The sequence below is a fragment of the Ixodes scapularis genome, unplaced genomic scaffold (assembly GCF_016920785.2).
Source record: "Ixodes scapularis isolate PalLabHiFi unplaced genomic scaffold, ASM1692078v2 PGA_scaffold12__126_contigs__length_90152505, whole genome shotgun sequence".
Lineage (NCBI taxonomy): Eukaryota > Metazoa > Arthropoda > Arachnida > Ixodida > Ixodidae > Ixodes > Ixodes scapularis.
Window position 1 is genome coordinate 62,970,723 of NW_024609838.1, and position 17,213 is coordinate 62,987,935.

The following is a 17,213-nucleotide window of genomic DNA, read 5'->3' on the forward strand; positions in this document are numbered from 1 at the left end:
AGCCGAGGTTGCTCTCGATATCTCGATAGTTTCATTTTTGTCGACGGTGAAATGCTTTTGGTTTGATTTAAGTCAATTCCCCCCCGCCCAGAACTCCAGATTTTCACGAATTTAAAAATGGGTCGACCAACAATCGTGTAAATTGGTATTTACTTGATTATTGTGTCCCCTTGGGCACACAGTGACATGTATTCAACGACTATTCCTTTTGCAACAATACCATCGTCATTTTTTCTTGTGTAGGGCAAAGTGTCCTGTCGTGAAGGCCTCTTGACTGCGCTATGTGTCTACCTTTCTATCTGTCTGCAGGGCAACTGCAGCAAATGAAGAGGGACAGGTGGAAATGTGGAAAGGGGGCAACTTTACCCTTTCCACTCGTGCTACCGTCTCCACTGTTTGGGAGCAATGCCAAGTCAGAGAGAGACACAAAATCATTGCTGGCTCCTGTCAGACTGCCATTCCGTGTTAAAGGATAGCGGTGATTTGTCTCTGACACATGACGTACCTTCTCTCTCTTGGGTGCAATGGCATCCAGTTCATCTATGAAGATGATGGAGGGAGAGTTCTTCTCGGCCTCCTCAAAGGCCTTGCGCAGGTTGCTCTCCGATTCTCCGGCAAGCTTGCTCATGATCTCGGGACCTGAACGAGACATGCGGTAACACACTTGAGCAGGGTGGCATTCTTGACCTCGCTAGTTTCCAGATAAATGGGCACGTTGAGAGAGCGAACATAGCAAATCAGCAACGTTGTTCCTTTCCTATTCCTGAACTCGGGAGCAACATTTCAACGCATTTCTACCACAAAATGGTTATTTTCCTTGTGTGAAAAGAAACTTTTCAAACTCTCGCAAGAAGACAGTTTCATTGAGTCCCAGTGAGGTCTTTAGACCACCTCCCCTCTGCATATCTGCAATGCCACAGTGTTTCAATTAACCAAGTTCTTTCCGAGACAATAAGCTACGTTTGAAACCTAGCCTCTTTGTGTGTGTTACCACACCATTCCCAAGTCTATAACTTAGGTCATACACACACCAGTTTGCCTGCCCCCTGACCCTATCACAGAATAACATTATTTCGATGAATTTAAAAAAATATGACACATAACAGAGAGCACGACAATCAAGCGTCGCAAGGAGCCGAGACGTTCAAACTCTGCCGCAAAACCACCTACAGTATTTACTTGTATAATGAACGCATTTTCCCCCCTAAACAATTGACACATTTGGGGGGGTGCGTTCATTACGCAGAGTAAAATATTTGCATGAACACATTTCGCACAAATGTCATTTTAGGTGCCAATATGACGTGGCAGGGTACTGTGGCACAATATGATATGGCAGCAAAAGGCACGCCGAAAGTGCACTAAAAATAGTTTCGAATTTATAAAGCGTGGTTACTGTGGTGCGCCCACGACTAGCTTCACTGACTGGGATGCGCTCCCCGGTCAGTGAAGCTAGTCGTGGGCACACCACGAAACTCACTTAGCACGGAAAGCGACGCGACAGTTCTTAGGCATAACCACTTTCACAATTTCACCGTGTAAAAGTGAACCACAGACGACTGCATGTTTGTTGACATCAATGCATCCGATAAGCGAAAAATGTCCGGGGCCGGGCAATTCCTTGACCCTAGCTTCGTTGGGTGTGTGCGCCGCTCGGTTTCACGGTTGATCACTTCCACAAACATGCACTTGCAGCCATTACAAGAGCAGCTTCATTTGGCTTGACTTGGCCTGGCAGCTTGGTGACAAGAAAATTGGCTTGGTGGCTAGCCGGCTAGCTAAGTTGGACGCAGTTCAAAACTCTGAGCAAAAAATTGGAGGTGTGTTCATTATACGAGGGGAAAAAAAGTAAAAAATATTGCTGCCCGACGTGGGGTTGCGGTCATTATGCAAGTAAATACAATAATCATTTTCAAGTGTGCCAGCAGCACATCTTATAATACAATCTGCATGCTGCAACGATTGCTGCGAACAGACTAGTCTACAAATCGGGGATGAAAACAGTAATAGTTTGTCTTGCCCACACCACCACATTAGTTTAGTAGCTAGCAAATTCCTAGCTAACGCTAGAAATTTGCTAGCTACTAAACTAAATGTCCGAAGGAGACTCAAACGTGACCGAGTCATTCCATAATTTTCATACCACTCGATACACCGAGTTCGCACAGCAGCAATTCTATTACCTTCAGTAGGAATGAAAAGCTACAAGATTATTTTCCTTTCTCCTACTTGCATAAGCAAGAAATAGCTTTGATAGGCTCGAAGGTGAAATGAAGCACACTGCAGTTAGAAAAAAAGACCATCTATTACTTTCAGAATAATGATTCAGTCACTCCTCGTGCCTAGCACCACACAGCCAAGCGAGATCCAAAAGTTCTCACCGTTGATGAGAAAGAAGAAGGCTCCAGTCTCGTTGGCCACAGCACGAGCAATCAGGGTCTTGCCCGTACCCGGAGGACCGTACAGAAGGATGCCTCTGGGTGGCTGAAGAAAACCAGAAGAAACCTCGCTTAAAAGAGGGATACTTGAGATCAACCTCGGTGGCAACCCATCATAGGAGAAGCCTACCCCGCGACTGGACGATCGCACACTACCCTTGAATAAAAATATGTTATGCAACACAATATAGCAACCGAAGAGAGCAGATTTAACGACTGTCACAGAACAGTAGACAATCTTGTTTCTGTCGTGACATTCTGTCCCACGAACCAAAGTATCGAGTAACCGAGCGATTCAATACAATTCTTTCAAAAGGTTGACAACAGCCACTGGCACGGCGAAAACGACAGGGAGGAGCTCCAGTCGTCCCACCTCCTGCACTTCTCCCTTCGACGACGCTTTGGACACCTCACGAGCTTCGAGCGGGTGCACGCAACCAAAGCCGTTCCCATTCTGCCTATAGCAGACTCATTAGCATACTGTGCTAACCCTGCTGCACAAGGACCACAAAGCTGCGGTCATACATTGAACGAAAGACAGTCCGCAGACACTGTACGAGGTGAATTTCCTCCTTGCACGACTGACAGTGGTCACGCAAAAACTCACGCTCCATGCACGACTCAACTTCTTTCAAAAATGCTCTTTCTGACATCTTCTTTTCTGTAAGACAGTGTTTCTTTTTTGTTTCTTGCCGTTGTTATTTGCATGTTATTGTTCACTACCCCCCCCATCATGTCGCACGACCTTGAAGGTAAGTGACCAAAGTCAAACTTTGTTGGTTTGGCAAATGTGCCAAACCAACAAAGGGCATCTGGCAGGCCCCGGTAGAGGGCAGAGGTGCAATTTGGGCCGCCTGGGGATCTCTCCACGTGCAACCGAAATTTCGGTCACGCGGCACCTTTTCCGTAACAAGCCTAGGTCGGAATGCGGGCACCTCGGCCGAGGCAGCCGGAGGACGAAGGAACCGGGGAGGGACGCACCTTGACCCCGATGGCCCTGAAGAGGCTGGGGTGTCGGAGGGGCAGCTCGACCATCTCCTTGATCTGGGCGAGCTGCTTGCGGCAGCCCCCGATGTCGTCGTAGCCCACCTCGTTCAGGGACTCCTCCTCCTCCTCCCGCTTGATGGGCTCCCCGTCACAGTGGATCACCGTGTCCGGGGCCACGATGCAGTAGGGCGAGGGGTCCGTCTCCACCACCTTGAACTCCACCGCCCGCATGCCCCCCCGCACCAGGAACAGGTCCCCCTTGTGGATCGGCCGGTACGCCTCCAGGAAGTACGGCTTCAGGTACACCTCAAACAGGCTCCTACGTTCCATCGTGCAAAATTAAGCCACAACCCACACGTTGTGTTTACATTTTACCCGTAGGGTTGCATCGAATGCAAAAGCATTTTACTATGCTCCTTAACCCAGCCGGTAAGCCTCTGAATAGCGTACGGCTCCTGCAATCCACCATTATGCAAATACCCGACTCCACCTGACGGAAAAATGAGCTCGAGGATTTCGAGGATGAAACAGTGCCCACTTTCGGAAGGAGAAGGAAGACTCGCCTTCAAACGAACCTGGGGCAAAAGATAAGCCATAATAGGCACAAAAGAGACTTTGGGAGAACCCCCATCTAAATCACTGTAGCTCAATAGAGCCAGTCTGATCTAGCAGCTTTGGTCGAGAAAGTGCCCATGCTTGGCTGACGTGATCACGCATTTTTGTACTGGAACCCCCAGACCGGCGAGCTCCAAAAACGGTCCATACAGCAGAGATAGACCCTCCAGACAGAAGCGCATAGAGGGGCCATTGCGAGTGTGAAACCAAGCCTCAACGTGCATGCTTCCTTTGTGGCTTACTACGAGGGGATAAAAACACTGAACAAAAAAACGTCTCACTGCACGTCACAGCAAGAGGGAACAAAGTTTTGGCTTTCCATACACCGCAAGAGTGAATAAAGTTGCACAAAGGGGTCGCCTGACACAAGAGTGTTCAAAGAGAGCTATTCACACGAAACATTACGGGGATTTCCTGCACTTGCCCGTATGCTCCCCATTGCCCCTCGAAGCACTCATCACATGACGCCGAAGAGGATGAGAAAGAGGGAGGATAGTCCAGCTGCATGTCTGCCCTAGCAGTTTTTATGCTGCCTGTGTAAAAGTACCGCATTTGCTCGCATCAAAATTTATATGAAATCAAAGGCGAAGTATGGTTGCGGGTTATGTGCGAATTTTGGCAAGCAGTGTGGCTTTATGGCAATGCGCACAAAGTCAGAGATAGATTCCTATGTCCCCCTTCTCCAGTATCTCCTAGAGACTTGCTTCCGATAGCCATCTTTGCATTGTTTATGCGGGCCGAGTAGCTGAGCGAAGCCGTCGATTAGACGTGAAAGCACAGAGCGTCGTTGATGTCGACGGCAACAATCTTTCAAGTCTCTAATCTCTTCAACAGAGAATGCGGCTGTTGTTAGATCCGTTGACAAAGAGATAGAAAAACGAGCGGCAGGCTGGAACAACATCCGCTACGACGATGCATGCGGTCGTGCGTGCGAGAATGGAGGAAGAAGGTAAACCCACAAGTTGCGACCGAAGGTCATTTTGTGGTAGACTGGTGCATACCCCGATCTTGAAAAAGCGCCGGCAAAGTTCATAGAGGAGAGAAGAGGACGCGGTCACACCGTACTGACACTGATTTGGCGGCACCCAGACGAGATGGTGCGGAAGTTTCAAAAACTGCACCGTCAGCAATCGCCTTGACGGCATGGATTACGACGCTATCTATGACAACGAGGGCACCTCAGATAGCTGCAGCGATGAGTGTATTCAAAATAAAGGTTAAGTTTCTAGCGGGATCTGGACTTTGCTTTGCGTAGTTAGCGTGGGCAATATGTGGGTTTTTTTTTCTTTTCCGAGAGTAGTAGGTTGAGGGTGCGAGTAATATGCGTTAAAATACTGTATGTGGACGAACAAAATGAGCTCATAGCCACGAATCATTGTTTGCATTAGGTGCATATAAATTTTGAGCTGAAACTGAAAAAACGCTTCACTTTACAGTCAACTAAACTGAAGCAAGCGGCGTCTCTGAGCATTCTAAGAATCCAAGTCTCTGAACATGCGGCCGAGGGCACTGCCTTTCAACAGGAACCAGTCAGCGTCCATTGCAATCTATCAAAACAGCCAACTCACCCTGCCAGGCCCTCCACGGTGTCGTCGATGGGCAGCACGTGGATCCGCTTGCCATACTTCACGTCCGGGCACGCCTGAATGCTGTCGAGAAACGGACCAAACAAAGCAGAAAGTTAGATGCCGCCCAAGTCCCAAAACAGAACACATAAATGAGAGCAGAAGGCACACACTCGCGTTTGCTTACAACAATAGTTCTTGCAGTTTGTTACGACATGAAAACACATTCACGAGGTGACCCTGGAACTGTGCTTCCTTAGAGCAAAGGTTTTGCGAAATCACATCCACCCCATCTGCTGGAAAGTTTGAAACTACACCAATATAATGAAAGACGCAGTGATGTGATTGGCCTACGCCGTTTTGGAACACCTTTTGGAGCAGCCAAAACAGTGTTTTGGAGCAGCAAAAGTGGACTTTGGAGCAGCTAATAGAGTGTTTCGGAGCAACAAAAGTGGCTTTTGGAGCTGATATTTTTAGAAAAATAAAAATATTTGTTTCAGGTGCTGAACAAACGAAGGACACTTTGCTCGCCGCAGTAAACAAATTATAGTCAAGTTAAACTACCTGGGAGTCTTTCAACATTTAACTAAAATGCCAATGACATGGCACATTATGCAATGCTTCAGTTAAATAATACATATATATGTACCCGCTACAGGTAAATGAGAACCAAACCACAGATATTAAAATTTATTTCAAAATGACCAGCTTAGTATGAAATATCACAACACTAGGTTGACTAGTTATATAATAAATGGAAGTAGTCTCTAACTGTCGATACACGTGACCACCGCAAAGCAATGCGAAATTGTCACGCGAGCGGAGATGGCTGTTCGATCGAAACCAAGTCACTCCGCTCCGTCGCCAACTGGTTCCCGAAATTGTACACAAAATGTAACTGTCGAGCATACAACAAAAATCAGTCCAGCTGTACGTGCTTGCCAGACTGGCTGGCGAAGTACAAACTAAACGCACACACACAAAAAAAAAACCTGAGCATACGATGCAACAAGCGCGCTGTGCGGATTCAGACACTGCCTTCTTTGATATAGCTCACTTCTCCTCACCAACTTACTTTCGCGGCGGATTTTTCAGGTACCGGGGTCCCCCTCGAAAGAAAGCCCACCGAGAGAAACCTAGGTAAACAGTACTTCGACACAGCAGTCTTCGAGCAAGAGGGATTTTTTTGTAGTAGCGTATTAAACAAGAACAATAATGTTGATGAACATTAGGGCGGTCCTTACGTCTCAGTTTAGAAAGCAACATATGTGCAGCGACGTGGCGACGGCAACACCCGACGTCGCGCGACCACGGGAACTTGAAGGCAGAGACCAAATATAGTTTTCCCACGGCCGTTCCTTTGAGGAGCAAGTGCTTCAGCTCAAAAAGTAACTCCCGCCGCGCAAAAACGTGGTTTCGTTTCACAGCATGATGGCATGGATGGTACTATCGGGGAAAAATGAAATGCGAACAGAGGAGCGCGTGGCTCGCGGTACAGGCTGCGCCGCCTGGAAGTGAACCTAGGAGCGAGGGTGCGTGGCCTACTCAGACGTGTTCACGCCCCTCCCTCTGCGCTCCCCAAGCTTCAACAGTGTGCCTCTAAGTGCGCTCAAAGCTATCACCGCTATCTTTGCTGGCTCAGCGCGTGCGGTGCAAAGCAGCTCGCCGCACTCGCCGAGCAGGCAAAGATAGCGGTGACAGCTTTCAGCGCACTGCCGAAGCTGGGAGAGCGTCAATCGAGGGGCCTAAACACATCGAAGTAGGCCACGCGCCCTCGCCCCTAGGTTCACTTCCAGGTGGCGCAGCCTGTACCGCGAGCCACGCGCTCCTCTGTTCGCATTTCATTTTTCCCCGATAGCGCCCATCACGCTAGTGTCGGAGCGTCCGCACATGCCCGCGTTTATCGTTGAAAAAGTTTAAAAAAAAAAAGACCGGATGAACCACTGATGCAGGGTACTTTGTGTCGGGCGGCCGCTTGCGCCACCTAGCTGACGTGTGCTCATTGCAGTACTCAGTTTAGCTTCGGGCTTAAAAGGCTATCAAAATTGGTACTTTGGCACAGGCCGGGCGCAGATTACCCATATTTTGGCAAAATGTAGCAGGATGTATCAGGGTTAGACCCTTGGCGCAGTTTGGCGCAATTGGCGCAGCAATCACATCACTGAAGATGCCCCCACCCCCAAAGAGACAAACCCGCCCCCTATTTTTGGCATAATTTGCTATATTTTTCTCAAGAACACCAAAAGATAACATACACCTAGTGACTGTAAGGCTTTAGAAAATGGTGACTTTGTCAGAAATAGGGTTATTTAGGCACGGTGAGAGCTAAGCGAACGTTGCTAACTGGGAGGGACGGTCGTCTTTGGTTCATCACCCCTAGCTGCGATCGCAAGTTTCGCAGGAATCTAGCATTTTTTTCTACTTTTTTTATTGTTATCCCACATTAAAAGTTAGCGCACTCCTTGTTTTGACCAGATTTACTTCCTATTTTAGGTGGGCTCTCTCTTGGGATGTTACGGTAGGAAAAAATGACCGCATCTCCACGTGGTGAATGATGTTGATTGGGACGAAGCTCTGGTGGTGCTGATGATACTGATTTTGTTCATAGGTAGTGCTGATGTCAAAAAGAGAATGTGTGGTATGGAACGTGGTTATATATGCACTTGAACATTTGGCCGCCGCGCCCTCTCGTCTATAAGCGTTGAGCCAATGCATGCAAAGTTTAACGCGATTATATTCGCATTTGACCGCAGCGCCCTCTCCAGTATAGACGTTGAGCGGCTACATGCATCGTTTCATCCATGACATCCCCAACTCTTCAGTTACTACCACATCTCAGAGCCCCCTACTCGTCCCGCAGTCGTGGCCGAGTGGTTAAGGCGATGGACTAGAAATCCATTGGGGTCTCCCCGCACAGGTTTGAATCCTGTCAACTGTGCAAACATTTCTTTCTATTTTTTTTTTCATCATTTTTTTTGTTTTGTTTGTTTTACACGAGCACGTGAGCGCACGAGCAAGATCGATGTGAGCACGGATGGCGGACGGACAAGGCTAGACCCTAAGGAGCATCGCCCATAAAAATGTGGCTTCTTCAGAGTTAGGTACAATGTTAGGAATCTCAGGAGATATTGTCTTTCTCTGTCACAAACTGTTTTAACATTTCTAAAGGACAGTAAAGCGTTTCCTGGGATTTCAGATAAAGCTTCAGAAAACTGGCCACCATGATTTTAAGCCCAAAAGTGGCTAAAGTGTCTTTACTCTGAAGCACAGCTTATTTAGTGGCTCTAGTTCAGACATCAACTCTTCACTACACATGTACCCTAAATCGTGCAAACACATACAAAAACAAACAGAACTACAAATGTCCCCATGATACTCATGACATACTATAGAGCAGGGATGGGCAAAATACATGCAAATATGTATCGAAATACAAATACAAAATACTTCGTCAAAAATGTATTTAATTACAAATCTAATTACATTTCCAAAAAAGCATTTAAGTACAAGATACAAATACAACCAAATATATTTGGTCTCTTCCAAATACTTTTCCAAATACATTCCTTGAAATTTGCGTCAGCGACTTCAGGGCACCTGCGACGGGTTTCTGGGTATCTCATTTTAATTTTGCATCGCACACTCTGGAGTTAGTGTGTGAGGCCCTAGTAACATAATAGAAATATAATCACAAAAAAATGTAATCAGCTTGGATGTAATAGGTGAAAAAAGTACAGAGCTTCAAGCAGCTTTTTTTGTCGATTACATTTTGGTATAGAACAAAGAACCGATACGACCAAGACACGCAGCACTGGCTAGAGATTTTTTTATTGCTGCAACTCGCACCAGTTGCGAAAATCTGGGCGACCCGCGCGATTAGAATGTTCCAGGCAAAAATATGGATGGAAATCAAGCTGGAAAGCATCACAAGTCATTAAGGCACTTATTTAGCCAGTCTGCCGGTGAACGTCGATTTCGTCACTATTCTTGCCTTGGACTAGCGCCGTAATCACAAAGTCATTAAACGCTTGTGCTTGATTGAGAGACACTGCGTTCGATGCAGAACATAGTTTTCTTCCTGCTCTGGACAGTGACAATAAATTTGAGGGATGTATTTTCGCCCACAAAATTGTATTTAATTACAATTGTATTTGAAATACCCACATTTTAGTATTTAAATACACACATCAAATACATTACCCAATTTATAATTAAATACAAATGCAAAATACACAAAGTATTTGAAATACGTATTTAAAATACTTGTATTTGAAATACTGCCCATTCCTGCTATAGACCAACACGCGGCCCTGACGTCACGCAGCTGCGGTGGCGCTGTCGACGGCACTGCGCATGCGCAAACGCTTCACATTTCGCGAATTCCGTTTCTGCGCACGCGCAGTGCCCACACCCGGTGTGGGCAAACGCGGGCTTGTTTGTAGACAGCGCGTCGGTCTATAGAGAAAGTACTCTCCACACATGTTGGAAAAGCTTTCTGCAAAGCCCAGGCATTGCCAGACCTGGCTTTGGGATGAGGTTTCCACACATTTTCTCTGCCCTCTCAAAAACTACCATAGACAGGAGAGCACCTGTCCATGGGGTAAGCACGAGGGTCACAAGCCATCCAACACAAACAGATAAATGTAGCTAAATAAGCAAGCGCAAGCGTTCTATCAGTAGGGCTTTTGCCTACATGACTGCTCGCTAAAACAAACAGTTCCCGACCAAGTGAAACTGCATCGTCGCTTTCTTAACATCCCGTTCAAAATGCAGCGAGCCGGACTTCTCGACCATATCCGTTGCCAACAATTTCTATGAATCCCTGACCAACAGATGGCAGCATCCACACAAGTTTCAGTAATGGCAGTACTTCGTGAATGACTTACTAAGAAATATTGACAGTTTGGTGTTACCTTGCATCAAAACAGAATGTTCCGAATGACACTGTTCATAGGCCAAAGCTAATCTTCCAGAGCTTATGCTGCAAGAAACACAATCCCCCGATACAATACAAAAAGAAAAGAAGAAAAGATTACTGCAATTCAAATGAACATATCAATACGTTTCATAACTGCATTTGTCATTCAGACCTACCCCATTTAAAACACATGCCAATATCTTTCTGATCTAGCGTCTACTTCATGTGGATGAGCCTCTCACAACCAACCAACTACATTTGTTGAAGTATTAGAGCTATCCAAATGTTTCTCTCTTACTAAATGCATACAAACAAAATAGGAACCTCAGTAACTGTATTTGACGTTCAAAGGCTTGTATATCACACCACTTTCGCCGGGTGCATTACCCCCTGTATGCCCAATTGAAGTAGGCAAGTAACAGATGCACGCCACGCCACCTGCTTTGTTGGTTACAAACCTTGCAAAGGATACGGAGGTGCATAAAGTTCACTCAGAAATGCTATGGCATTTAATACTGTTTGTAGGTAATAGAACTGGCTATTTTCCCGAGCTCAATATGACGCCAATTTCGCAAAGGGTGGGTTTTTAAGTTATTTCACGGGAACAAAAAATTGCAATTTAGATCGTTATCTCATGTCTTCGTTACCATGGGCCGATATGCTCACACATTCAATTTTTTGCTATACTTTCTCACGCGCTAAAGCTGTGAAAAGTGGGTGCTTGCAAAAAGTTGGTCGGTTACGGTATTGCACGACTGAATGAACTACGACTGAACAAAAGGCTCACCTGACGACGTCCCCCAGTCGCACGCGGAGGTTGTTGCGAACGCAGCGGTTCATGCGAATCTTCTCGGAAGGACAGGTCTCGTCCGACAGCACGATGCACACTGTCTCTCGCCGCTTCTTGCCCTTCAGCAGGACAGTGTCGCCACGGAAGAGCATCAGCTCGTCCATCTTGGCCTGGAAGCAGCATCGAGCATTCGTCAGGCACAAATTGAGGATTCCATTTTCCTGCATTCGTTACTGTGACTCCAGCAAAATCGACATCACCTACAGCCCGTTTCGCGATAATCCGGCAAACTGTGGAGGCTATGGCACTCGCGACCCGATTAGAGCGTCGGAGCGAGGTACACGAAACCACGACCCGCACGTAAGCCCTGCAACCTGCGTCTAGTTCTAACGTTTATGCGGAGCAATTCGCGCGTTAATGTCGGTTGTTCCGCCGTGTGAAATGTTCCTATAGGACGCAATTGTGGTGCAAAGTCCCAACTTTTTCCGCTTCTTGGACGGCAGAAACATGGGAAGTCCGAAGTGTACAATTTCGAAAACACTTGGAAGTATTTTTTTCAAAGTTTCAAGCACATTGTTGCGTTGCAAAGCCACTCTGACCATAAGATAAACATCCAACAAGCACCGGCGTCAAACTACGTTGGATGCAGCAACTTATTACAAAGCAAGTTTCAACAAGATTTACGGGATCCACGACTACACGGCTAGAGTGTACTAGAAAAGGAGACTGGGTTGGATATGAATCCGTGGTCGTCAGATGGATCGAGTTCACACGTCGCCTCCGCAAGCAGTGCCTTCCACCCTCTTGTGGCGGTGCAAAGTAGCACCATCAATGGCAAGTTTTCGTTTTTAAATTTTTGCGGGTCAAATTCACACTTTGTACAATTCGAGGCAACATTTGTAAAATCGCAAAAAGAGTTCCAATTCGTAAATTTAAGCAAGAATCGAGAGATGACAGCTATGTTAGTGGCTAGAAAAGAAAGCTGCGACGGTAGGCTCGCTTGCCAGAAGAACACAAAAAACAAATTTCCCCCAACTATATAAAAAAAAAAGCTTGTACAAAATGTCTTTTTTAAATGGGCAACCACAGCATATATGCGCATGATCCATCAAACGGAACCAGAATGTTTAGGAAACATTTTGAAGTGCCTAAGTACAACGCACATGTCGCAAAATAAAATTTTGACAACTGAAATTGGCTGGAGATTATTGATGTGTGGAATGTCTGTTAAAAAACTGTTGCTGTGTGGTGCAACTATCTTTCGTTCAGCATAGTTTTAGGGAAGAAAGAGTCATTACCGTCTGCAAGTACATACCGAGACCTGCACTTATGCTTCGATTTCAAACGATAACATGGCTGTCGGTGTTTGCGGAAAGTGGTCGCATACACCGAGTAGCTTGTTTAGCTTGTCTACTTTTACGAGCGAGTCGTTTCGCATTCACATGCGACGTTTATAGGAAGATCTCCCCAACCAACAGTTTGCAGCAAACAACTGTCGCAAATAGATGTCTCAAGACGCGTTGCCCGCGTGGATGTTTTTGCAACGGGTTCGGCATAGGCCTAGCATTTGCCTGATCCGACTTGATTTGTTTGTAAGCTCGTTCTGCTGCTGAATGATAAAGATGTCGGTTCCCGTAAAGGCGGCTCTGCTGCTCTTTGAAGGACTGGAAGCGTCGAGATTGCAATCAGTTTCAGTACCGTCAGGATACCTGCAGGTAAGTTTGGGCAAACCACTTGGCAGAGAGCAATCGGGTTTGCCCAGGCCTGTAGCTCGAGTTTTGAGCAACACACCTTGCTTGCAAAAGCAAATACTTTTAAGTAGTGCTTTGATAGTGCGTTGTGATGCTCACCCGCTTTGCTTGCGGACATCAAGAAAGAAAAGAAAAAAAGCTGAAAAGACAGCAGATTTATTAAGTACTTTTATGTGTTTGTTAGGGTGCACTGACAAATGCTGACCGACACTTGTATTGGACAGTGGTTCGTGTATGAATGGACTGCCAATTTCAAGGTTGTGTCTTGTGGACACTGCAGACTGTGGTAGGTGGTGTAGCAGACGATGGACGCCAATGTGCCGCCGCTCTCACAAGAGCAGACATTGTCAGACTAGAAGCGCCGGAGGTCGCAAGAGGGAGGCATCAGGTTTGCGTACGGTGCTCGGCCGAGCAGCCAAGCCAATCCACTACTAATGATGGGGTCTACAGTGGGGCATGGGCAGAGTGTACTTCCACCTAAATTGCATTTTGGAGTACAAATATAGTGTTGAAAATTGTTGGAAAATTCCCCTTGTGATAAACAAAACCTAAACACTGAAAAAACAAATATTGGGGTAGTGCAAAAGAGTTTGGATTAGTGGCAACACATTTCTGTGGAGAAAAATACACGCCAATTCGAATGTGTCCTATAATTAGACTTAAACATATGTGGGTCTCCACTGACAGTAGGCAGGCACACAGAATGCGATGTCGACACCTATAGGAACACCGTCCGACAGCTGCGACAACTAGGCCAACAAGCTGCAGCTGAAAAAAGTGTCCTTCGGATTGGATGGGTGCTGGGACACTCCAGCATATATCGCAACAAAGAGGCCGACAATGCTGCCACAACGGCACTTGAAGCTGCGCCTGCGAGACCAGATCAGGATCAACAGGAAGAAAGTCAAGGAGGCGAAAATGATGTCCTCTTCTTCAACCCCGACGAGTTCCTGTCCCTGGTAAGGACGAGGGGGCGCAAAGCCCTGACAGACCTGGTCTCCCAAGATCCTGATGGTGAACTGGCGACTGTACTCGATGCGGGAGCAAGAAACCAGAAACTACAATAGATCTGAGAGTGCAGAGCCACTGTACGCTCAAGGTGGGCCACCATTTGCGAGCTCCTCGCTGCATCGACCAAAAACTCCTGTAGAGTGGACGTGGCCAAAGGCCAATATACAGCACAGGAAGATTGTGCTGGACACTCTCCTAAAGTTGATTCAAGAAGCCGGTACCCAGCACTATTTTTAAACATTTCATCCTCATCTCTCCCCTCATCATCCCCACAAGTGACCCAAGGTCAAGGTGGTGGAAAAACCATTAAAACATGTCTTAAACAAACAATTTTACTTAGGCAAATGTGCGTGTGCACCTAACAGACAGCAAAACACTTCTCTTCTGCTACAAATCCAAGAGTGTGTAAATACCACATAAACCTCAAGACACTTTTCTTAATGCAATGGAAATATTTTATTCTCGTCTTCCAAATAGCTGAAGGAAAACTACAACAGTCTAAGAAGAATAAGTGGAAAACGCCACAAGCACGTCTTTTTGTACGGCTGCTTTTGCTTCTTTGCTACGATTAGAGCAAAGAGGCTTTTGCTTCTTTGCTCTAATCGTAGCTGTGCAGAAAAAGCAATGCATGCGCGGAAATTTATGGTGCCCACATAGCACAACTAGCCTTCGGCACACGAGGAAAGCTCGCAGTATTGGCACGGCCAAGAACACATCTTGTCAATCTCAAAACCTCAGGTACCCCCATTTGATGTCCCAAAGTTCTGAAAAGGCAAAAGACCTTTTGCGAAAATTCCGAAAAGCAGCACACAAAGTCCTACATTACGCTTCTTGCCCCCACAGCACCTATGACGTGATGCCAAAGAGAGGAACAAGTTGCTCGCCTGCCCCTACCAGTGTTTTTCTATGTCTGCCATGACTGGTTTTGTACATACTGTTCCCAGCATTTTTTTGGCGCCGCAGAGGGTGCCGAACGTTTTGCAACAAGACTATTAGCGGTATTTGAACTTTTTCTTTTGAATTCCGTATTAAAATTCTGCGCAGGGTCCCATTATAATGTCACACTCCTCATCCAACCCCTCCGTCCCAGTCCACTTGCCTGGGACAGCGCCACCACCGAGTTGTCGTCGTTGATGGCCTCTTCCACCAGAAGCCGGTTGGGCTTGGTCTTGGTCTTGAGGATGGCTGTGGCCAAATCCTCAGGACTGTAAGAGGCACAGGGGAAAAAAACAATGCAGGTTCAGAAACATGCGTTTGGCCACACCTAAGTCGGAGAGATATGGGCAGAAAACGAAATTGTACCCAGAAGTTACACATGAAAGAATTTCTGCCAAATCTTTCTGGTTACAAGAAACCCGAGTGCACGACACATCTACATATTTTTATCACTCTGATGCTATTCCGGAAGAGTGATAAAGAATTAAGCCCCAGATGAAAAAACAAGAATGCCATGCTTAGTGTCATCTATTTTATACCAGATTGTGAAGGCTAGCTAAGTATGCAACTCGTGTCTCCGAGACTTCCGCGCAAACGTGCGTAATGCTTTGCTTCTCCAAAAATGGGCTTTTGCACATGCTCCTATGGACATTTATCAGCGATGAGTCGGTACGTCACCCCAGCGAAGTGCCTTGGACAGTGTTTTCCTTTCTAGTCGACCGACCTCGATGCTAGACTTCCCAAGAGAGAAACTAAGAACGAGCTTACTGTAAGCCAAGTTCACGTCACAAATACCAATACCAGACATTCTCGGCAAGCTTCGAAACCTTAAAAACATTACTCCCAAGCTTTTCACCACCAACAGAAGTGCCCGACACTATTTTCTCAAAATTTTTACAATGGTTTAACTTCAAGGCAAGTGCTATTTAGGCACAAACCTATCCCAGGATTTATTTGGACATAATTAGTGGGAGCCACCCAAGATTAGCAGCACTGATTTAGATATTTGAGGTTAACACATTACTTGTGTTAATGTGTCTTCCACGAGGCCTACTGGAGTCATGGACATAGTTTTCTCAGAGCTTATCATGAAAGATTACTTCAATGGTGCAAAATAAATAAAGCACAAGCTGCACAATCAGCAGCAAACAAAAGGGCAATGTGAGGTACCAGGTGGTCACACAAAACTTGGACACAATCAGTGTGGCGTGATGCAAAGCAGGTGCATCGAGGCTACCAAGCGTAAAGGTGCACACTACCATGCTTTCCTAAACAGCTGAAACAAAAAGTCAACTTACCCGGATCTGAAACAGTAATACAAAGAAACAAATAATGAGAACGGGACTACCAATTTATTTCCATAAAATTCAGCTATTTTTTTTTTATCTTTCACGCAAAAGGTGCACTGAGAAAGTCAAATCAATCGTCAGGTGTCATAACAAACCACAATGTAGGTCATGGGAAACGCCAACAAAAGACTGGTCACTTTGTTAACAAAAAATGCCAAGAAAACTTGCATTACCATTTCCAGTTTACACTCGCATGGCCCTTATGAACGAGGCTGGCCGCCAAGAAAATTCTCTAGCTAAAAAAGCAATACTCTTTGAAACGAGAAGTTTATCACACAACGTTTTAGACGAGCAACTGCAACGCACATCCCGCAATCGCACACAAAAATGGCTTCTTTAAAAAACGTAGGTAGGCTAGGCTGAGGAGTGCCGTCGCCCTCACAAAGCAAGCTGCTGAATCATTGTTCCCAAGCGCTCGCTACTCTCCACACCTGCGCCATTGATTACCCCGAGCACGACCACAAAGACCGATTTCCTCGACGACTCGTAGGGGCATTCGTAAACGATTATTAAACGCAAGGTTAGAAACTGCGTTTCCAACCTGGCGTAAACTTGACCGTCCTCACAGATGAGCCAACATGATGATCGCGAACTTTTCACAACCGTGGCATGTCGTCAGCTTCACGATCATTGCGCTCGCGAGGACACCGCAGAGCGAGCAAAGAACTCGACGTACTCGCTTAGACACGTCGACTAATTTCAGTCCTAGATTCAGCCGAGGATTACGTCTAATAACATCGCCCGTAAGCGAAGGGCGCTTCGTTTCCTTTTCAATGGAGATCGCATCGGTGCACTTTGTGATGCGTCATCACAGCGTCCGCTGCAGCGGTTTGGTTCAACGCTGACTGAACTA

General features: G+C 46.3%; 1 protein-coding gene across 1 annotated transcript in view; it reads right to left on the bottom strand.

Annotated features, from left to right (window-relative positions):
* Nucleotides 1–17,213, bottom strand: part of LOC120848101 (transitional endoplasmic reticulum ATPase) — a 39,538-nt gene that overhangs the window by 21,964 nt on the left and 361 nt on the right. Inside the window, exons 2-7 of the mRNA XM_040220031.2 lie at nt 15,175–15,280; nt 11,311–11,483; nt 5,609–5,689; nt 3,420–3,744; nt 2,382–2,484; nt 506–639 (exon numbers count right to left, since the gene is read on the bottom strand). Of these exons, the coding sequence (XP_040075965.1) occupies nt 506–639; nt 2,382–2,484; nt 3,420–3,744; nt 5,609–5,689; nt 11,311–11,483; nt 15,175–15,280 (922 nt within the window). The remainder of the gene's footprint in view (nt 1–505; nt 640–2,381; nt 2,485–3,419; nt 3,745–5,608; nt 5,690–11,310; nt 11,484–15,174; nt 15,281–17,213) is intronic.